Source organism: Miniopterus schreibersii (genome assembly GCF_964146895.1).
Source record: "Miniopterus schreibersii genome assembly, chromosome: X".
Lineage (NCBI taxonomy): Eukaryota > Metazoa > Chordata > Mammalia > Chiroptera > Miniopteridae > Miniopterus > Miniopterus schreibersii.
The window spans coordinates 96,417,558-96,440,208 of record NC_138104.1 but is presented as its reverse complement, the minus strand read 5'-3'; the positions used below and the strand labels follow the sequence as shown (position 1 = coordinate 96,440,208).

The 22,651-nt window shown below is 45.4% G+C and overlaps 1 protein-coding gene across 4 annotated transcripts in view; it reads right to left on the bottom strand.

Annotated features, from left to right (window-relative positions):
• Nucleotides 1–22,651, bottom strand: part of MAP7D2 (MAP7 domain containing 2) — a 95,812-nt gene that overhangs the window by 34,781 nt on the left and 38,380 nt on the right. For 2 of the 4 annotated variants that reach the window (XM_081126710.1, XM_081126711.1), the window contains exons 2-8: nt 18,423–18,500; nt 17,161–17,324; nt 10,922–11,042; nt 10,052–10,150; nt 7,872–7,979; nt 3,424–3,554; nt 1,207–1,334 (exon numbers count right to left, since the gene is read on the bottom strand). In XM_081126710.1, the coding sequence (XP_080982836.1) occupies nt 1,207–1,334; nt 3,424–3,554; nt 7,872–7,979; nt 10,052–10,150; nt 10,922–11,042; nt 17,161–17,324; nt 18,423–18,500 (829 nt within the window). Of the gene's footprint in view, nt 1–1,206; nt 1,335–3,423; nt 3,579–5,960; nt 6,084–7,871; nt 7,980–10,051; nt 10,151–10,921; nt 11,043–17,160; nt 17,325–18,422; nt 18,501–22,651 lie in introns of all 4 variants that reach the window. The other 2 variants (XM_081126708.1, XM_081126709.1) reach the window with 2 other exon arrangements.

The following is a 22,651-nucleotide window of genomic DNA, read 5'->3' as shown; positions in this document are numbered from 1 at the left end:
GCACTATAGGAGGCTTTTCCTTGTGGAAGACAGATAAAGCAATAGTAGAAATTAGTAGTCTATAAAAACCATAGTGATATCTGAGCAAAATAATAATAATGCAAAAGTCTCTGTTAGAAAGTAACAAATTAGAAATAAAAGCTTCTGTCACCTTGAAATATTTTAAGAAATTCCCGAATGTTCATTAAATTTGTGTTTTATCCTATGTTCTCTGAGCCAAACTGATGCACTAAAAAAAAGTTTTATATGATTCTCTCTATATAAAGGGTTTCCTATTTTCCCAAAGTAAAATCATATTTCTCTTTCTCTCTCAGTACCACTGAAGATGTTTCCATTCTACTGCTGGATTGGGTTACTTACTGAGTCATTCTTGTCAGTTACTATCAATAAAATATTTTAATGACTTAAGACAAAGCCACACAGTATAAATTTGTTTTTCATTTACACAATTGCATTGGTGAATTCACCCAATTCTTAATTTTAAAAAAAAAAAAAATATATATATATATATATATATATATATATATATATATATATATATATATATGGGCTTCATTAGAAATAACCACACTGCTAATGGTGGCCAACAAGTTATTATTGCCTCTTTTAATAAGAGAGACCCAAACACAGTGTGATCACTTCACTCCAGGTGCAGATGAAGGAGAAAGAAGGAAAATGTCAGGAAAGCAGAATGAAACTGAAGGGTCTAAAGAAAAAGTGCTGCCTGGCCAGGCGTGGCTCAGTGGTTGAGCGTCGACCTAGGATCCAGGAGATCGGGGTTCGATTCCTGGTCAGGGCACATGCCCAGGTTGTGGGCTGCGGCCAATCAATGACTCTCTCATCATTGACGTTTCTATCTCTCTCCCCCTCCTTTCCTCTCTTTGAAATCAATAAAGATATGTTTAAAAAAAAAAAGAAATTTAAAAAAAAATAAAAAATAAAAAATAAAGAAAAAGTGCTGAATGGGTCATCTCAATAACTAAGAGTCCCATATTTACCAGGCAACAAGACCTCTTAAGAGCCTGTTGTTTGTCTAGAAGATACTCAGAGAGTGAAGGAAGTAGAAGTCATGGTTCAGCATTCCTCCTGCTCACCTCTTAGGCCGCCCATGCCTCGTGGGGGAGCAGGAGTCATATCCTGCCCTGCACAGAGCCCCACCAAGCTGCTTTAATCATCTGACTGTGATTACAGGGGCAAGATGTTTACCTGGATGCCACGGGAGAAGATGACCTTTTAGAAAGGCCTATGGGAAAATCACATCTCTTCAGAGGGGACCCAGGGCTCACATAGGAAAAAGAACTGGTTGTTCGCAGCCCCTTCTTCATCTTCTCCATCTGCAGGGGACACAGAATAGGTCAGCTGTGACCCACAACAATTTCTAAAAATACCCCAGATGGAAGCGATACACGGCTTTCTTTCAGAAGGATCCATTTGAAGCTACAGTGCTTCCCACAATAGGAATATTTGCAGAGAAGCACCATCAGGTCATTATATTTAGGCAATTTGGTTAAAAATAAATAAATTCAGCCTCAAAATGCAAAGATTTCCTTCTCCTTGTTATCTTGAAAAGCACTAACAACAGAACCATATGATGGTCCTGGATACAAGGGTAGGCAAAAGTAGGTTGAATTACCAGCCATCATTACCTAAAAGATAAATCATAAGTGGATATGAAATAATAACAATAATAAGAGTAAAACAAATAATACAAATAAATACTAATTAATTAATAAATAACACAAGAAGAAACTTTTGTGTACTCACAACTGTAAACCTACTTTTGCCCACCCTTGTATTTAGACAGTGGAAAGAGTACAAAGATCTACAATCACTAGGAAAATTGCAGGTGTATGCAAATGTGGTTATAGCACTCAAGACAGTGAGCTGTGGCCCTGGCTGGGTGGCTCAGTTGGTTGGAGTATTGTCTCATACACCAATAGGCTGCGGGTTCAATTCTCAGTCAGGGCATGTGCCTAGGTTGTGGGTTCGATTCCCGGCTGGGGCATGCCCAGGAGGCAACCGATCGATGTTTCTCTCTCTTTCTCCCTTCTTCTAAGCATGTCCTCGGGTGAAGATTTAAAAAAAAAAAAAAAAAGCCAGTGAGCTGTGGACCCTAACAGTGTACCCTGGAACCCTACCTGCCCCTCTGTCTTCCCCATGACCTCCCTCTGCAGGAGGTCAGAGGCATGGGCCTCAGTGCTTGGCCTGCAGTGGGGTTCTCCAAGGGTGATTCCCTTCTCTCTCCATCACACTTTTCTGCAGCAAATCCTTATTTGGTCCTCACACCCACATATGTTGGCCCCCTTCCACAGTCATCCACCCTACAGTAAAAACAACGAGTCTGAAACATTCACTCTTCATGTGAGAACCTCAGGGCTACCCCGGATTTCAAAAATAAACATGGTGTTATAAAAATAAATGCCCAATAGTACAGTAATGTGGTGGTTTTAAAGTACGTTCATACATTATTGGCTGTTCTCCCTTCAACAGGTGGAGCTCAATTCCCGTCCCCCTGAGTGTGGGCTGGTCTCAGTGACTTGCTTTAAATGCACAGCATGTGGCAGGAATGATGGTGTGCAACAGCTGAGGCCGGCACGTAAACATGTTGCAGCTTTCCCCATGCTCTGGCTCTCGGATTTCTTGCTCTGAGGGAGGCCAGCTGCCATGTCCTTGGAATGCTCAAGCAGTTCTATGGAGAGTCCACGCAGTGAGGAACTGAGGCCTCCTGCCGACATGTGAGTGAGCCGGCCTGGAAGAGCCCCAGCCAAGCTTTCAGATGACTGCAGTCCTGGCCACCATCCTGACCACACGCTTATGAGAGACCCTGAACCAGAAGCACCCAGCTAAGCCACCCTCAATTTCAGACCCAAAGAACCAGTGAGGTAATAAACATTTGTTTTAAGCTGCTAAGATTTGGAGTAATTTGTTATATAACAAGTGACAACTAACAAAAGTAGTGTAGTATGTATAATTTCTAAATAAATGTACCTAATTGGGAGTGCCTGCTCAACATTTGTTTTGCTGATGGTGTCAGTATGACAGAAAAAAATGTCTAAAGGCCACTTGTGTGAATGGCAGTTGGCCTAGAACCTCAGTTCTGGTAGCCTGTAGAGGCAAGACTGATCCAGATTCAGACACCCTTAAAGAAGCAGAGGACACTCAGAACCTTCCTTCTAACTCCCAGCCTCTGGAGGGCAGGCTGTGAGGAGGACAAGATCTTTAGGAATTTGCTCTAAGGCACTACAAGATTTAGAAGAATACAAAAAGCAAAATGATTTTCAAAGGTTGAGTGAAATTTTAAACCAAATCTGCCCCTTGAGCGGTCCCTGGACATTGACAGAAACAGGCCCAGGTCAAGCGCAGGGAGGAAGAGCACTGTCAATTCAAGCAGTCCCGAGGGTGAATGAATGCGTGTAGACATACCCGAGAGGCCTCCACTGAGGCAGGGGCTCCTTTCCCAGCATCTCCTCCGCTAGAGGTGGATGCAGTCTTCTTCTTCTCGATGGTCCGAGTAGGGGAAGACTTGTAGGAGCATTGAACAGGGCTAGCTGTAGCTGTACGAGGACAGATATGAAAGACTAGAGAGTTACAGCATGACAGCCAGAGAGACAGGGAGCACAGACGGAAAAAGTAGCGTGAGCAAGAAGTTGGGAAGAACACATTTCTGTTAGAACGTGACACGGGCAATCCACAGTCTCAGAATACCACCATGCTTTTTCCCATGTGAACAGAAAGGACTATCTTAAAAGACTCCCACACTCAGTGTTAAAGAGTCCAGTTCATTTCAGGAGCTCAAAATCCAGACATTGGAGCCAGACAGACCAAACACTATCACCTAACAGCTGGATCACTGCGGGCAGGTTACTTAACCTCTCTAAATGGCAACTTCCTTGTGTAGAAAGAGCTAACATAGCAGGCCTGACTGTCTTTGGAAAGAACTGCTTACAAGGTTGGACCTTGGTCAGCATCTGGGAACTCAGGTTTCAGGAGGGTTCTCACCACTAAGTGAAGAGTAGCTCACTGCACCTAAGCTGTTAGTACAAACAACGTGACTTCTGCTGCCCTTCTGAGTCCAGAATGCGGGTATGTGCCTGGTGGGGGTGCCTTCAGGACCAGCTCCCAATAAAAACCCTAGGCACTGAGTCTCTAATGCGCTTTCCTGGTCGGCAACATTTCACACAGGTCACAACTCATTGCTGGGAGAACATGTCCTGTGTCACTATCCTGGGAGAGGACTCTGGAAGCTTGTACCTAGTCTTCCCCAGACTTCGTCCCATGTGCCTTTTCCCTGTAATAAATCATAGCTATGAGTCCTCATAGAGTCACTGACCCTGGGAGTGGTCTTGGGGACCTCCTGACATATCCTTCTTCTCAAAATGGGAATACTTCCTGCTTCCCAGGAACTTCTTTATTTGTACGAAACATAATTCACATACCATAAAATTCACCCTTTTAAAATTTACCATTTTTTAGTATATTCACAACATTGTGCAACCATAACTATAGTCTAATTCTAGAACATTTTCAACACCCCCAAAGGAACCCCTGTACTCATTAAGCATTCATTCACCTTCCCCCGCCTCCTCCATTCCCTAGCAACTACTAATTTACTGTCTCTGGATTTGCCCATTCTGAACATTTCATATAAATGGAAACATACAATTTGTGGCATTTTGTGTCTGGCTTCTTTCACTGAACATGTTTTCAAGGTTCATCATGTAGCATGAATCAGTAATTCATTCCTTTTTATAGCTGACTAATATTCCACTTTATGGATACCACGATTTCATTTACCAATTCATCTGTTGATGAACATCTGAGTTATTTACACTTTGTCTATAATGAAAAATGCTGCTAAGAACACTTGTGTACAAGTTTTGGTGTGAACACGTGTGTTCAATTTCCTCGGCTCTATACCTAAGGTGGAATTGCTGGGTCATATGGTAACTCTGATTAACTTTTTGAGAAACTTGGCCAGGCTGTTTTCTAAAGTGATTGGATCATTTTTTCATTTCCACCAGCAATGTATGAAGGTTACAGTTTCTCCATATCCTCACCAACACTTATTTTCCTTTTTCTCTTTGAATTTTAACCAGTCTAATAAAACGTCAAGTGGTATCTCATTGTGATTGTGATTAACATTTCCCTAATGACTAATTATGCTGAACATCTGTTGTGCTTATTGTATATCTTCTTTGCAGAAACAGCACTACTCAGAAACAGCCAGAACTAGGTAGAGAATTATGTCATTTATACATCACCTCACTGAATACATTATCTTGAGAACTGAGACCAGACCTACCCTAATGTGGACACAGCGTTGCTCATGTGCAAACGGAGCACACCAGCCCTCATTAATCATGCCATAATGAGTTGACCCACTTTGGTCAAGGAAGGGTTTTGATGGTATGGCCCAGGGTTTCTGATTATAGCATGCAGGTCTGGTGGGTCCTGGAGTCTGCCTTCCTAACAATCTCTGGTGTGATGCCAATGCTGCAGGTGCATGGATCAGTCCTTGACATTTGTTAAGCTCTCTTACTGTGCCAATCTCATTTAATCCTCATGACAATGTAATATAACTCCATTTTATAGATGGGAAAACTGAGGCTTAGAGAGATTACTTTATCCAAAGTGGTAAGAAATACTTAAGTGGTGGAGTTGTTTATAGAAGCCCAGAGATTGGGTTAAAGGGAGCTTTGCCAAACCATCTCTTTAAAAAGTCTAACCTCCATAGCTCATGAAATGGATTTTTTTCCTAATCCACATGCCTTCAATGACAAAATAATTTACTCACCTTTGTGACACTTAAAAGAAACATAGCAATTGGAAAACACTGGTGGGCAGACATTTCACAAAGCCAGCAAGTATGAAGCGAACTACAAAAATTCAGGAATAACTTATAGGATAGCCAACACCACTTCTGGCATTGTCCTTAGTGTCACCAGCTTGGCCTCTTTTACCTGAGTCACTGGCCTGCTCAGGGACTATGAATGCACTTCTGCTTCTGGCTAAAGAAGCCTGTGTGGGTGCCAACAGTCGCATAACGAGAAAGTTTTCCGTGGGAGTAATGTGCATGCGTTGAGCTGAGGAATGGAATCAAATAAAAAATTTAAAAAGCAAAATTAAAACAAAACAAAATAAAATGTTTAAAACAACACAGTGCATGATGCAAATTAACTTTTAGGTGGTAGAACGAATGTGGAAAATAAAAATATTCTAGCACAGGATGGCTTCAGAATTTGTTATAGTAAAATAAAACAAATGATGTGTCATTTAGTGTGAAAGAGTGCATTAATTCTCTTGCAGTGCCCAAATTCATTCAATATGCTATTACAGTGTTACCTGTATCACTCTAAGAGAATTAGCCCATCTTCCAGAACATAATATGGACTCAAGAAACCATTTACTCACCAAGTAGATCTAACATTGAAAAAAGATTACTTCTACAAAACACTTGTTTTAGGTCCTCTGTAAAGAATATTTCATAGGACACTGATTTTGCTTGTGTGTAAATATGCATCCTTTCATATTTTTCCATGTAAATAAGGGCAAAATTAAATAAGCACAAAAATAAAAATAGCCAACTGATTATCAGCTTTCATGGAAGTAATAATATTCATAATCTAAAATTCAGTGACTTAAATGTCATTCTGATGGTTTTGGAATGTATTATAAGGTAATGGATGAACTTTTCCATTACTCTGTACGCTTTGGGTACCCAGTAGCCAGTAAATGGTTGGGAATTCAAATTTTCAATTCATAGTTCACAAGCAGGTAATTTAGCTGCCAATCTTTGCTTTCTAATCAATGAAAATATGAATTTAACAGCAACTTGGAAGCATGTGAGTTCATGAAAAATTATGGAATACACTCACTAATGCAACAGTTCTATGGATTTAAGAACATGTATACATTTTCTCATCCAGCTCTTAATCAACTCCAGGTTTCCAGTGCTTAACCATGAACTAATCCGAGATCAGCCACACTGAAAGGGGTCTCTGACACGCATGACAGGTCTCCATGCTGGAGGTGCAAGGTCAGTGCCATTGAAAAACAACTAGGAAGACATACTGGCTTCTTCAAAGTCACAAATATCCTTCTTCTGGCCCTTTGGTGATGACTTGATGTTTAAAATATTCCACTGGCACCTGATACCTCTTCAGCGATGCTTTAAAACACACTTTTGATGCATGGACAGCTTAGCTTCCCTGCTTCCTTAACCTGCATGTGCTAAAAGGTCTCAGTTCAGACTTTTAATGACTTATCTGAGCCTCCACTAGAACTCGGGAAGTTTTCAATCTACTCCATTTCTGGCACTGGCACGTGACCTATACATAGCATCTCCCACCTCAAAGCAGAGTGCAGGAAAAGGCCACCCACCCTTTCCCCCTTTTAAAGGCTTCATATTAATTCTGAATGGCTTGGGCAGGCCCACAAAGCACAGGCAGAAGCAGAGCCCAATTTTTTCACTCATCTAAGTCTCCCACGTACCTCTGCCTCATCAATTCTGCTGTTTCTGGCTAATCAATTACATCACACCAATAGCTGGGCGGTTACTTTTTTAATGGGCACATCTGCCCACCAGCCAATTAATTCTAGGACAGGATAACTCCTGCATGCATGGTGGGAGATGGAACAGTCTCTTTCAGGTGGGAGAAAAGCAGTAATTCCTATCTCTATACAGCCATGACCTGGCTCTAAAGGGCGGTGCCACTTTCCAAAGTCCCATTGTGGTCCTCACATTCAGACCACAAGACTAGGATAATGGCAGTGTTTGCAGAAGGCTCACGAGGAGCTCTCACGAAGACCGACATTAAGACGCTAGCACTAGAAAGAACACAACTGGAGATCAGGTCTCCGTGCTCACTTGCCTCGTTCTGGGGAGCTGGATATTGCCGCGGTGGATGAAGACAGGCGCTTGCTCATGGGCTCCGTCTGCTTGGGCAGATTCATAGCTGATGCTGAAAGGCTGTCGCGCGCTGCAGAGAAATGCAGTAAAGACACTGGTACCATGCCACTGTAGACTGAGAACCACTCCCCAACCCCCCAGCATTCTTCCTGTCCCCATCCACGTGCCTCCGAAGCTGCTGTGACACAGCACACTGCCTCCAGCGTCCTCCCATCTACCTGCCTGTCGGGAAACACCCAGGCCACAGCAGCCGCAGGACTGAAGCAAGAGCTTCTCTACCACCTACCTCACTGCACTGTTCAACTAAAGGCATGCTAATCCCATCAGCAAATCACTTATTTCCTTGTGTCCAGGGGCTTTTATTCAGTATGTTCAGACCACACAAAAACAACACCAATCAGAACCCAGAGACAAATAACCCCCAGAAAATGTTCTATGGCCTGAGTGCATGAGTGGGAACCGCACTTTTTCTGAGGGCTGTCTACAGCTCAGGTGGGAGAGAGAAGCCATTTGTAAGGAGGGGAGCTCTAGTTAAAGCAGAACAACCTTTAGTAGCTGTTTCCCTCCTCTTATCAAGAGATGGGGTCACCATGGCCTTTTCTCAAATGCTGTAATTGCTTATGGTTAGAATGGTAACATGTGGTCCCGGGTTTGGTGTTCTTGAGTTCCAGCCATTATTTTAGAGTGGTTTCTAAATGAAACCATTACAGCAAATGAAGAGGTACAGGCGGTGCCTGCCAAGCCATATCGGAGCCCAGGGCAAAAGGAAAGATGTGTACCCTGGCTTGAAAGGCAGCAAACTAAACTCATCAACAAGACTTTCAAAATCTGCTCCTCTCCTCATGTTTTCAAATGAGAGAACTGCTGTGTTTGACTATTTCTTCTGACCAAGTGACGATCTTAAAAAATTTCTAATTGACTTAAGCTGAAATAAAATTATAATAAATTGTTTTGGTATAAATAAAATAAACTTACAATTATGTGTGTTTTAATACACCTGCTTTTCAATTTTTCAGTATTTTGGCAACTACTTTAATATTCTCAAAGATAATTAACTTGGGAATTACATAAAGCCATAGATCGGGGTACACATTCCCCCCCCCCTTTGCCTCAGGTTCCAGTGTGGCTCTGCATGGCACTGGTCTTTAGAAATTCAATATTTTTGTCCATCATGGATTGTTCTGCATTAATTTTGATTTATTAAAATATTATTTTATCTCGATATAGTGAGATTTTTGGTGCTCCCTTAAATTGTGTACCTGAGTTGGGTACACTTACCTCACCCTGGCCTGGGCCCTGGGTGCGATTCCCAAGAGTTAATTATCAACTCCACCTGCCCCTCTCTGTCAAGGGGAGGCCAGTGCCTCCACTACAGCTCCCTCAGCCTGTGCAGCAAAGCCTCTGCCACTCAGTAACACCCATAAAGATTATTCTTTGTCAGAGGAATGCTGGAGAGCAAGGATATTTATTCCTACTGCTATAAACTGACCTGTGCATGGCTGGTAAATAGTGCATCTCTTTTACTTTGTTTTTTCTTTGCCAGCCAAAGATGGGTTGAATTTCTAAAGTGGTCATTAAATGGGAACAAAGGTTTGCTAATTCTGTTCTTGATCTAGAGTCTAGACCCTAAGAATTGCCCAAGCCTGTATCGAAAGCAGAGAGCCTATCAGAGAGGTGAAATCCAGAACCCAGCCCGCTGATCTCCTTGTTTGGATCCCCAGGGTTAGTACTGATAAACTCCCTACCACTCCCTCTCAAACAACTCTCCAGGAATCCATCACATTAACACCCAGAACTCAGTAATTAACCAGAAGTGACTAAAACACAATACTACTTAGTGCCCAAAGCAATGATTAATGAGTGTGAAAGATCTGAATGAACAAAAGTCAACATTAACAAGATTTAAGACAAAAGTTAGAGAGCTAAGGATGAAATGTTTCCAGGGCACTAGGATGTAAGGCATGCACAGCTCCATGCTGACAGGAACAAAGGAATATGAGCATGTCATCCACATCACTAGAAAAAAAGTTCTAAGGGGTCAGACTAAGAACTGTAAAAGTGCTTGAGACAGACACAGTGATGGAGGAGGGCGATGGGAACAGTCATCACAAAATGCCATGGCACAGTGATGCTCGGATATACCATTGGTGGACTCAGAGGCGGCAGTGGTCCCTGGATCCGGAGGAAGGGTATTGCTGGCTGCTAAACCTAGAGGAGGGGGTGGAGTATTTTCTGATTCACCTATACAGCAAAAAATCAAAACAAAGAGGTAAAAGAAAAGGTCCCACTTTCTGGTTGACTTAGTTCCTACTTAGGAAATTAGGAAAGTAACTGAAATGGGTTGACTTCTCACAAACAGAAAAAACAAAGTATATTCACTGACAAAAGGTTAAATGCCCAATACAGCAAAGTCAAGAAGCTGTAATATAAATGTAAATCCATCTGCTTTCAGGAAGAGCTAGTACACAACTCCTGGATAAGAAGATGACAAAAGGTAAGACATTGAAGGGGGGAAGGCCACTCAGACTGGTAACAATCCATACATTCAATTAAAGATTTTAAAATTTTAAAATGAGTACGAACTAGATAATGAAATAAATAAGTCATCTTCAAACAAAATAGAAACAACAAAAATTAACGAGGAGGGAAAGCCCCTACCCCCTTTTGAGAAGGTAACTGCTGCTCAGCCTCTGTGGGTCATGCTGTAGCGCTGCCATCCCCCTGCCCTGAAATCAGACTGTCCCAGGGCTTGCTGGGTGGAGCCGGTTAACTAGACTCTGCATTCAATTTCTTTGCTTTTCTTTTGCTTTACCTCACAGCCCAGTTATTGTATCAATTGCTGCTTGCTAGCAAAAAAGAATACACAGATCCCCTTCACAAGAAATGCATACACAGGAAGCTTGGCAGTTTGAAACATTACATCTGAAAAAGGTACCTGCAGACTGGTACAAAGCATCCCCCAGACCCTGTAGGCTGTGGGGCCCTGCAATGCAGGGACAGCCCTAAACTCACCATCACGTCCTCCAGGCCCGACTGCCACTGCCGGTGATGCTCCTCCCCAGGAGTACCTCTTCTTCAGCTCTAGCTGCTGGGAACGCTCCAGGGACCTGCGCAGCATCGCCTCCAGCCGCTCCTGCCCAGGTGGTGCAAGGGAGAGCAAAATTAACACCAGACTCAGCGCTAGGATGAGTCACCAAATGGGGCTCTGGGCTCAGCATCCAAAACCCAGGCACAGGTGCTCTCCGCCACGCACACACACACAGTGCCTTCTCAGTGGGTGGATAGTAAACAATGATAGTAAACAATGCAGCTGGGAGAGTAAACAAGGCAGCTGGTGTGTTCCCAGCCCCAACACCTCACCCCTGGGAGAGGCTGTGCAGCCAGGCCTAGACAAGCATTAACTCCTTGAGGCCTGTCTCAAGTCCCAGTTTGCTCCACCTACTAGGAGAACTGGAGTTGTGTTCTAGAAACAACCAAATGCTCTCTAGTTGAAATGCATAAAGCATTCTGATTTGAGAACATTTATATTAAAATATAATTTGAATTTTATAACCAGAAGCCTAACTTTTGGGGTTGCTACATGACTGAGAGATTTATTTTGCAAAGCCCATTTTCATCTTAGCATTTCTTAAAGGGGAATCCACTGTTTTCTACATTGTAACACTTTTCTGCTCTATAGTCTTCTGGAGATAATGCTACATATTTCAAAAGTTAGAGGAGACAAGAGTAGGGAAGTTTCTGGCCACAAAATACAGCATCTGTGCCTTCTCAGAGTTGGATGGGAGGAGGGGAGGGAGAACTCAGCAGTTTTTAGCCAGAAGAGAAAAACACAGACTTCTCTCTTAACAGAGCATTTATCAAAAGCACTCTCCTGTATTAACCCAATTGTCACTTTCAGAAGGTTGGGCCTGATTGCTGGCAAGTACTTCCCTGGCACTGGAGTTTCAGTTCTACACTCCTCACTGCCCCAATGACGCTGCAAATACTAGACCCTCTCCCTAACTCCCCATGGAGAAGGCCGAAGCAAGATAAACAGTTATGCTGACACCCTTTCACCCTCATAAAACCCACCTAAGGTGCTCCAGGAACTGGGCTAATCCTAGCCTGACTCCAAAACCGAAAGATACTCTTTACAACTGGCTTCAATAAGCAAGCCAAATTAATTTAGGGCAGCACTAACCAAGTAACCGTGACTTAAGGATCGGGCAAGGCTCCCTTATTTCACTCACTAGAAACACAGAGGTCACTTAGGAGGTGCCTGGACCTATCCTTTGTCTACACCAGAGGGATGAGTTGAGCATTCTTCACATCTCAGCCTCCTCTGCAGAATTTCTCTCTGAACAACACTTTGCTAAGAGACAGCCTCTCCGGGGACCTGAGAGCAGAAAAGGGATTTTTTTCCTCCAGTAAATATCAGATTGGAATTTGCTCTTGTATTTGGCTGAGATTCTACAATCATGAGTGTGCATTTCCTGGCAGAGTCCTGTCCTCATGACCTGGGGCCCATTAAATTCTGACAGCCAACCCCGGGGATCTGTCTGAGAAAAGCTGGGGCATTGAGGGACTTGAACATCTTGACTATTTGAAGCTTGAGGTATGGTTGATCAAGACTGGGGCTGAATAGTATTTTGTTACATGGATTTAACATAAAGTATTTAACTAGTGACCTAATTTAAGTGCTGAAGCCTTGCACCTCAGAGTAAATCTAGTATTGAGTGGCTTATGGAGATTTCCTACATGCCAGGACCTCACAAGGTAGTCCCTCATCTACTAGGAGACCAATGAGAGGAAAGAACACTAAGACTCTGGGCCAACCTTACCACCGAGCAGCTATCTAGGGGCATAATTAGAAGGGAATGATCACTCAAAGCCAGACCTACTCTTGGACTATTCAGTTACCTTTAGAAAAAACACCTCTCCATCTACTACCAATCCACTGAGGGAGCTCTAAATTCCACCATTAGAGATTCATTCCTTTGAACTGTTTATAGGCTTATGAAAATGAAGTTATCACTGAGAGAAGACACAATCACTTTGTGTCACCCACTTTTGGAGAGGTGATGAAAAATAGATAGTAACCAAGCTCTATGGTAAGGGGATTTATAGAACCCAAAGTTGTCCAGAATGAGGTGATTCAAACATCAAAACAAAACTGGTTCACTTTGCTTTCTCAGAGGTTAGTTTACACAGGTCAGTACTACCTAGTATCTTCCTATTCCTTCACGTGATGGAATGGAAAGAATACTAGATTTGGAGTCAGGAGGTATGGATTCAAATCCTACCTCTGCCTGCCACTTTTTACCCTTGTCACCTTGAGTATGTTTAAGATCCTTGGGCATCAGTTTCCTCATCTATAAAATGGGGATATTACCTATATCAGCAGACCATTCAAGTGTACAAGATAATAACTAGCACAGTAAATCCTGAGCCAATGCTAACTGAATCTGAATTTGAAGAGGAGGATTATCGACAGGGCAGTCTGAGCAGTGGTTCTCCAACTCGAGTGAGCCTGTATCAGAGTCCCCTGCACTGCTTGTTAGGACAACATTGCTGGGCCCCACCAAATCTCTGGGATGGAACCTGTTGAGAATTTGCATTTCTGATGAAGTCCTAGGCAATGTAGGTACTGCTGGTCCTGAGGCTACACTTCCAGAAGCACTGGTTAGAGGAAAAGCTGAGCATGAGAGGGCAGTTGAGAAAGTTCCCTCACATCAGTATTAATAACTATTAGAGCTGCATACCACATAGCTCGATTCCTGCCAAGCTCTGGTTCTTCAGATGGTTGATAGAGGATGGGGAAAGGGCAAGGCAGATTCTTGTCGCTAGAATGTCCTTTATTGGGTGGGGCTTAGTAGAAGGAAAGAATAAGGAGACCTCACCCTTGACCCCTTGAGCTCTGGCCCTAGATCTGCCTGTATGAACTCAGAGGAGAATCACGACCAGGGTGACCTGCTGAGCTGGCCTAGCTTGGGAACTGCTACCCAGCTAGCCAGCTCTGGCAGGAGAGGAGGGCTGGCTGGGCCTTTTCCAGTGCCCTTACTATATGTGTTCTGGAGATGACAGTGTGGGACAAGCTCCCAAGTGGTCCTCAGCAGAGGGTCTTTCTCTCTACAAACAGACGTCCACCCCTGACAAGAAAGGCCATGCAGTCACCATGGCCCCATACCAGCCAGTGCCTGCGAGGGCCAGCCCTCAGCTTAGTGAAGTTTTTGTTTAGGTTGAGTTCAGAAATTTGTCTTTTTTTACACTCAGCCTGGTGGGTCTAGTTAGGTATTAATCAATATCACTATGAGAAGTTGTGATGTATCCAAATAACTTACAGAGATGAAGCTACTCATTGCCAGAGGCCTTTCCTGGTTATCTGTTTAGCATGAGGAACATAGAATTGGCTTAGCCAGACCCCATTTTCCAGGGCCTCTCGTCAGGAAGCCATTCTTCCCAAGCGGAGGGTGGGTGACCACACTGTGTTGTCAGCCCTATTCCAGGTAGGTGACAAGGGCTTATTCCAGAAGCTCGATCCCTGGGGCATGAGAGGGCTGGAGGAATCTGCCTTGAGGAAAAGGCAGCCTCCAGTGCATACTGTATGGCCCCTTCCCCAGGACAGGCCTGACCAGCCTCCAGCCCTCCAGACCCCAGGAGCAAGGCTGTCCATGGTGCCCACTTCTCTGTTGGCAGACAGGAGGCCTCCAGGCTGAGTCTGGGGCTCACTCATATGGATGTGAAAAGTCATCAAGAGCACCATCACGGCAACCCTGGGGACATGGCACTGGGATGGGGCTGGGGGAAGATGGGGAGTCAGCGGGCCTTTTACAAGCTCCTAATTAATATCAGACCCACAGAGGCAGGACTTGGTGGGCAACCCAAACACTTTCCAATAAGCTTAAGAGGCAAAATGGGCCGCAGTGGAATGAAGCCCTGCAGAGGCTTCTCCCTGGCTGACGGAGACAGAGCATGACAAAAAGACTGAAATCTGCCACTGACAAGAAGATGGAGACTCTCCACAGCTGTGTACCAGGCAGGCCGCGGCCCTCCCAAAGATCTCCGGTGACCCCTGGGGCCATGTGCAGAGGGTTTCCTTAGGAAAGGCACTCTTGCAATGTAGACTTACCCATTTTCTCCAAAGATAACCCATGAGCATGCCAAACAGGCCTCTGCACAAGCAGAGCCAAAGCCAGCGTGGTTAGCAGGCCAGCCTGCATGTGGAAAGTCCCTAGGCTCCACAGGGCTCGCCCGGGGCCCCAAGGGTAGGAGCAGGTGGCAGAGAGAGGCTGCTGCTTCCCTGTCTTGCTACGTTGCTCCTCAACCACAGGAGACCCAGCTCTCAGCCCTGCCCTGCTGAGTCTGGGGAAAAGAGGGAAGCAAGCTTGGCTTGTGTTTATGCTGACGAGAGGCAGCATCCCCTGTTCCCCGCCATCACCATGCTAGGGATGAAAGGGAGCACACAGAGCAAAAAATTAGCAGGATGCGCAACCACTGAAAAGTCAGCTGCATCAGGACCAACCATCTGGCCTAACATTCCCTCATCTGCAAGAGCAGGAAGTCTGAGAGCTTGATTTCAAATGCCTCCAGTGCCACGGTTCAATGAGAAAAGCTACGGACAGGGGTGCCTCCAAGGTGGACCCCTGTGACACCATCAGGTGTGCCAGAGGCTTGGGAAGTCTCCTGTGACTGCACAGTGCCCCTTCGTGGAAGCAGGAGTCACACTTGCTCTGGAATCAGCAAGCCAGCAGGATGCCAGGAATCAAAGTGGAGAGAGCAGGGAGGAAGGGGACAAGCTGTGAGTCAAGGAATGGAGGATGGGAAGCAAATGGGCGAGTCCAGTGACTCACAACAAATACACACAGGCTGGGAAAGGGCAGATCTGTCGAGGGTTACCGAAGCGGCCTAGTACACTGTGGATTTCTTCTTAGTCTATAGACTTTGTGCCGTAATCTTTTCTGGGTAGCTCCCTCTTGACCTTGTTTCAGCCCAGGTCAGCTGAAGTCACTGAAGGGAATCACACATTTCTGAGCATTACTCTCTGCTACGTGCTTTCTGGGCACTTTCACAAAAGTCACCTCCTTAATTCCTGAGACCACCTGTTTTGTGCTGAGGAGACTGAGTTACAGGGTTATAAGGGGCTAGGTAACTTGCCCCTGGCTACCGGCTGCCTAGTGGCAGAGCAGGGATTTGCATCAGGAGCAGATGAAGCCACACAGTGATCAGGCTGCAGCCTGCAACAGCGAACTGTGGCTAAGATCTTCGCTTAGACCTTCATCTGCTAAGAGGAACAAATAAATTGCCATGTAAACGCATGCTTTGTGGGCAAAGATGAATGTAATTGTGCGTGTGCACGCATGTTCATGTTTTTTAAATTATTAAAAGAGGAAAGGGTGAAGATATATCATGATAAACCATTCAGAGATTTAAAAAATACTGAATTTACAGAACTATTTCTGTATCCTCTAGTGTTGGCAATCAACAAACCTCTCTGTTGTTCATACTGGATGATGAGTCATTATGCCTTATGAATAAAAAATGATCATCACCTGATCCAAGGCTATGACTACACCCTGAAAATATACTTGTTAAGAAAATCTATACCCCAAAAATGCTTTCCAAATATATTTTCAAAGTTTAGTAATAAAAGACTCTGTAGGGGTAATTATATTCCATTTCTTTTTTAAAAGGTAACTGGAGAGAAAGGATGATTAAAGCAAGGAACTGCATTAAAATTTAAATATACTAGCATCTTTGGATTTAAAGGCACACTATTTGAATTTTTCCAGTGGTAAAAGGATCAAGTTCTCTTCCACCCTCACAGCTCTTCCTCAAGCCTCTTGTCTGCCCTGCAGGCTTGGACCTCCAGCAGAACCCTCAGGCCTCCACCACCAGCCGCCTATCCACAATCCCCTGAGTCCTAGAGTCAGAGATGGTGAAGCCTGGAAGAAGCCTTGGAGACTGCCAAATCCAACCTACTCCTTTCAGAGACAAGCAATTCAAGGCCCAGAGAGGCCAAGTGGCTTGCCCGAAGTCACACAGCAAATGAACAACTGAGTTGAATGGATAAGTCTCTTTGTCCCTAGTCTACTGCTGCTCCCACTGTATAGTGTCACGCTGGTAAAAGAAGGCATTGTGAGCCACCCAGGAGAGAGCTTAGGAGCAGATCACTCTTGTACCTTGTACCAAAGAACTGGGAAGGACACACAGGTGCCCTGAGAACCAAGCCCTGTGTGAGCCGCTCAGACAGCCTGGGGGTCTGGGGACCTTACCCCATCCTCCCGGAGCTTCTGCCTCCTCTTCTCTTCCACGGCAGCCCTCTTCTGGTTCTCTCGGCGCCGCTGCTCCTCCAGTTTCCGCCATCGCTCTTCCATTTGCTTTTCATACTGGAGCTTGGCTCTTTTCTGTTTCTCCAGAAACTGTTGCTCCCGGGCAGCTGGGGGAAGAAAAACAGAAGAAAGGTGGCATTACCAGAGCACTCCACACCATCTGGATTAAGTCCAACAATGCAGAAGCAAGAATGAGAGCAAAAAAAGGGCCTGGTGGGAGCTGAGGCCACAGTGACTGAGATGAGGAGTCCTGGCAGCTCTGCCACTAGCTGGGTGACCCTGGCCTGCTAAGCGCACAATCTCTGCTTTGGTGTCCTCCTCTGTGACATGGAGACAGTCACGTTTGCAACATCCCAGTGCTGTGAAGATCGAACGAGACAATGCATGGAAAGTGTACAGTAAGTGCCCCTACACGTGGCAGCTCCAACTATCATTGTTGTCCTCGAGTCAGTCTTGTCATGCTGGGTAAGCCATACACTGGTTGAGAAATGAGAGCTGTAAGGCTATGATCATTCAAAACATGTTAACTGTGCATGCATCACGCACCAGTCACCGAGCTAGGCGAGGAGGTAAACACATGAATAAGCTTGGCCCCCACAAAACAATTAATAAAGGGGCCTTAACTCCATCCACCTGGCCCTCAGGGAAGAGCTCCCTGGAGGGCTCAATGCCTGTGCTAACCAGCAGGAGGCAGTCAAGAACTTGAAAGCTCCTCATTTGTCCCAATGGGGGGAGGGTTCACTATCTACTTCAGAGTACCGTGTAGGGACACGCCCTACTTATCCATCTACAGTCTGCAAGAGGTAAGACAGCATTTCTCAACCGGGTTCCCTACCTTAACACAAATAATGTCTCAACTGGCCCTTTCAGATGCCCCAGAGAGAGTGAGCGCACACAGTGGACACCCGAGAAGCGAGGGCAGTGAGCACTTCTCAGGCTCTTGTTCTTCATGCTCTCTGCAGCCCCCAGCATGTGGCCTGGAACACAGCACATGCTCAGCGTTTGCTAGGCGAGTCAAGGAACTGTTCTAAGAATCACATAATTGTGACCATGCCAATCACAGTGTGGGTTCACCCCCAATTCTCCACGTTCATCTACCAATTGTCCTCTCTTCCAATTCAGTCCCAGATTTCTAAGGCTCTTGAGGGAAGACACGGCCATATCTCTGCTTCCTTGGACCTACACTGCCCAAGTGCACAACTTACCAATACACTTTTCTCTTTCTTCGCGTCTTTCTTTGGCTAATCTCTGTCTCTCATCACATCTTAAAAACCCGTCCATGCCTACAAGAAAGAAAACACAGTGAAATATTTCTTTACTCTTTGCCCACCTGCTGAGTGCCAGGGGCTGCTGGGCCTGAGCCCTGGGTCTGGCCACGTGCATACATCATACATCAGTATCGCTTTGTCCTCCGAGACCCAATCCGTCACTCCCCACCCACCGCACAGTCCCACCCCCACACGGCTGGCCCCAGAGCTGAGGGGCAGCAGCCATGGCGGCCACTCACCCACCAGCACCAGCCCAGGAGAACCAAGCCTGTTCCCGTCTTCTGTTCCCGGGCCTGGCCCTGCAGGGCTCAGAAAGTAGTAAGTGCCCTGGCCGGTTTGGCTCAGCGGTGAGAGTGTCAGCCCTCTGATTAAAGGGTCCCGGGTTTGATTCTGGCCAAGAGCATATACCTCGGTTGCAGGCTCGATCCTGGCCCTGATCAGGGCGAGTGTGGGAGGTAACCAATCGATGTGTCTCTCTCACATCAATGTTTCTCTCTCTCTCTCTCTCTCTCTCTCTCTCTCTCTCTCTCTCTCTCTCTCTCTCTCTCTCTCTCTCTCTCTCTCTCTCTCTCTCTCTCTCCCCCTGCCCCCCTCCCATTATCTCTGAAAAAGCAATGGAAAAAATATCCTCAGGTGAGGACTGAAAAAAAATGAAAGTGTAATAAATGACCAAGAGCCCTGGCAGTGTGCAGAAAAGCCCACCAGGCCTCCCCCAGCCTGGCTTCCAGGGGAGGGGAGAAGCAGAAAAGTGGAATGATTACTACACAGAGTGAACATTCTAGTGTCAGGAGGGCTAACAGCTGCAGGACACGGGAGCTCCTCGGGTGAACAGAGAGGATCACACACTCCTTTTATTTTGGTTCATCAAAGTCTGCTCTCATGTGAATCTTAGTATTTTAGAATCACAAAGAAGCAATACACTCCTGTTTGTTACTTAAATATCAACAAATAAAATGGAACAATGGTGGTTCTCCCCCCTCCCTGCTTGGAAATGTCTGGGAAGCATCCCAGGAGCTCCTCATTGCCATCCATTTCATCTCTCTTCTACAGGACCCTAAAGGGCTTTCTAAATCGGAGATGAAATGATCTTCACTGTCCTTACGGGATGGGAAATAATTACAGCGCTAGGTCACAACTGGTCATCCATCACTATCATTTTTTTTAAATTTATCTTTATTGTTGAAAGTATTACAGATGTCCTCTTTTTCCCCCACTGACTCCTTCGACCCCACACCCACCCACCCTCCCCAGGCCTTCACCACACTATTGTCTGTGTCCATGGGTTATACATACATGCATCTAAGTTCTTTGGTTAATTTCTTCCCACCCACCCACCCACCCACTCACCCATACCTTCCCTCTGAGAATCAACAGACTATTATTTGTATAATGTTCCAGCATAACATTCAGGAGCAATAGGCTTCAGTGTTAGCACAACCATCATCCGACCTCCTGAACTCTCCTCTGGTAACATCACAAGCTGACTTCATAGTGCCCGCTGCCATGGTAACCTGTGCCCCACCCCTCTCATGAAGGTTCCTGCACTGTCCAGGAGGGGCTAAGAGGCCTGGACTACAGAGTAGGCATGAGAACAAGGACAGGGATAGATGAGATAAACACTGGGTTGTCATGAATCCCCACCAGCACCTGCTTTTGCAGCCTGGATCACAGATAGGGCAAATCAATGTTTGTTAAGACACAAGCACTGGAAAAAATCAAAGCCGGACAAGTGCCACTCCCCACGTTTGGTTTCAGTCAACTCTTAGTCATTAAGATGCCACCAACAACGTGGATGGCATCAAGAATTTCAAGCCCTCCCCCAAATGAAAGAATTTTAAGGCCCAACTTAGCTCATCACTGCTGGTCCCTTACAATCAAACCCCAAACTCTCTTCTAGCTTTACCTGAGCACTGCCCTTCTCCCACCCCCTTCCAGCTAAAACTGCCCCTTCTCCCGCATTCAAGATTCCACAAGTCCCCAGACCCCAGGATGCTCTGTGCTCCCCCACAACAGAGGAAGCCTAATTTCATTCTGCTTGGTTGCTGTGTTCTCTAACTTGGTCTCCCTGGAGACAGAGAGGCTACCGAGCCACGGTGGCTTATGCATCTCTGGGATGCCCAGCTCAGGCCACTGCCCCTTGCCCCACAGTGGCCTCGAGATACACACACAATACTCAAAGGCAGGCATGTAGTTGGTGGAAGGGGAGCAGGAAGATAAAACCAGGTTTCTCTTCTCTAAATGAGCTCTCGTCTCTATCACAGGAGTTTGATTAGTAAGAATATGCTCTGTGTGAAAAGCCACAAAGAGAAGTCTAGGAGCCCTGGACAGACACTCGTGTCCTCCCAAGGAGGACATGTGTCTCTCTGTATTGCCCATACCACCCTCCAGGTGTTAATGGGCCTGCCCCATATCTAAGGTAGAGCCTAAGAACTACTGAAAATGTTCTTTAAATAGAAGAAAGAAAAAAACTGAGGGAAAAGGGCCAAGCACATTTGAAACTGGCCACATTACCTTGAGGCTTTACAAACAGAAGGCTAGGTTTTCCATAGACAAACATGATTTCAGGCTGCCTCCTGGTGGGCATCTGTGAGAGTCACATCTTCAAGTCAGAGCAAATCTTCATTATGATGCTCAGAATCATCCACACACACGTTTCATCATAATAGGAGGTGACAACAGAGCAGTTACCGTGGACCAGGGCACTGCTTGAATTACTATCATGATCCTCATCTTATAGGTGCAGAAAGGGAGGCACCGAGAGGTTAATTAACTTGTCTGATGTCACCATCAGAATCAGAAGTGGAGAAGCAGGTTGCAATGCAAGAATCTGACTCTAAGACCCACACTCTTTCTTTCTTTTTTTAAATTTTTATTTATTGATTTTAGACAGAGGAAGGGGGGGAGGGAAGGAGGAAGGGAAGCATCTATTTGTTGTTCCACTTATTTATAGACTCATTGGTTGCTTCTTGTATGTGCCCTGACCGGGGATCGAACCAATAACCTTGGTGTATCGGGACAACGCTCTAACCAACTGAGCTTCCCGGCGAGGGCCAAGACCCACACTCTTAATCACTGCTTTCCTATGTGGCTCTCCAACAAAGAAGGAAGTGTAAGAGTTTGATCTTAGTGCTCATGAATGAAAGCCATGACTCAGTATCCAAGGCAGGGAACAAACCCCATCCTTGTCCCAGGAATGAGTCTGCAAATTTGGAGAGAAGTGCAAGTCTAACTCATTAGAGAAGTACCAACAAGCACTACTGTGAGCCAAGAAAACAATTTGTTTCCTCTTAAACTGGTGGTTTGGAAATGTTTGCTCAAGGCTGTTTTAGAGAGGCTGATGATGCTGGGTGGGGAAGGGTAGCCAGAGAACCCTGGGGATAGCCGTGGCAAGCAATTCTGCCTTGATCCCACTGTGGGGGGTAGAGTGACTAAAACAGCCCAACGTGGTTGAACCTGGAGTCTTCATGCCATCATATGGCAGCCACGAGCCACGGGAGGCTATTTAAATTCAAGATCATCAAAATTAAATACAATTAAAAGCTCAGTTCCTCAGTCATACTAGGCATATATGAGGTACTCACTAGCCACATGAGGCTGGTGGCTCCCATACTGGACAGCACTGAATGAGTGGCCTGGTGGCTCAGTACTGTATTCTCTCCCTTCACGTTTTGTTGTTCTGGGACACGTGTATAAGGAAGTTCTCAGAATTCAATCAGGGTTGAGTTTTGCTGAATGAGTAAGGCTGGCATAGAGCCTTGTCTTTCCACACAGCATCTGCCTCTCCTGTTTAAAAGAATTGTCAAGCACTCCAACGACAAGGGAAACAAACACAAGTGGGACTACATCGAACTAAAAAGCTTCTGCACATCCCTGGCCAGTGTGGCTCAGTTGGTTGGGTGTTGTCCCATGCACCAAAGGGTTGCCAGTTTGATTCCCAGTCAGGGCACATACCCAAGTTGTGGGCTCAGTCACTGGTAGGGGGCAGGCAGGAGGCAGCCGATTGATGATTCTCATAATTGATGTGTGTGTGTCTCTCCCCCTTCCTCTCTCTGAAATTAATAAAAACATATTTTTTTAAAAAAAGAAAAGATGTTCAACATCGCTAATTAGAGAAATGCAAATCAAAACCACAATGAGATACCACTTCACACCTGTTAAGACAGGAA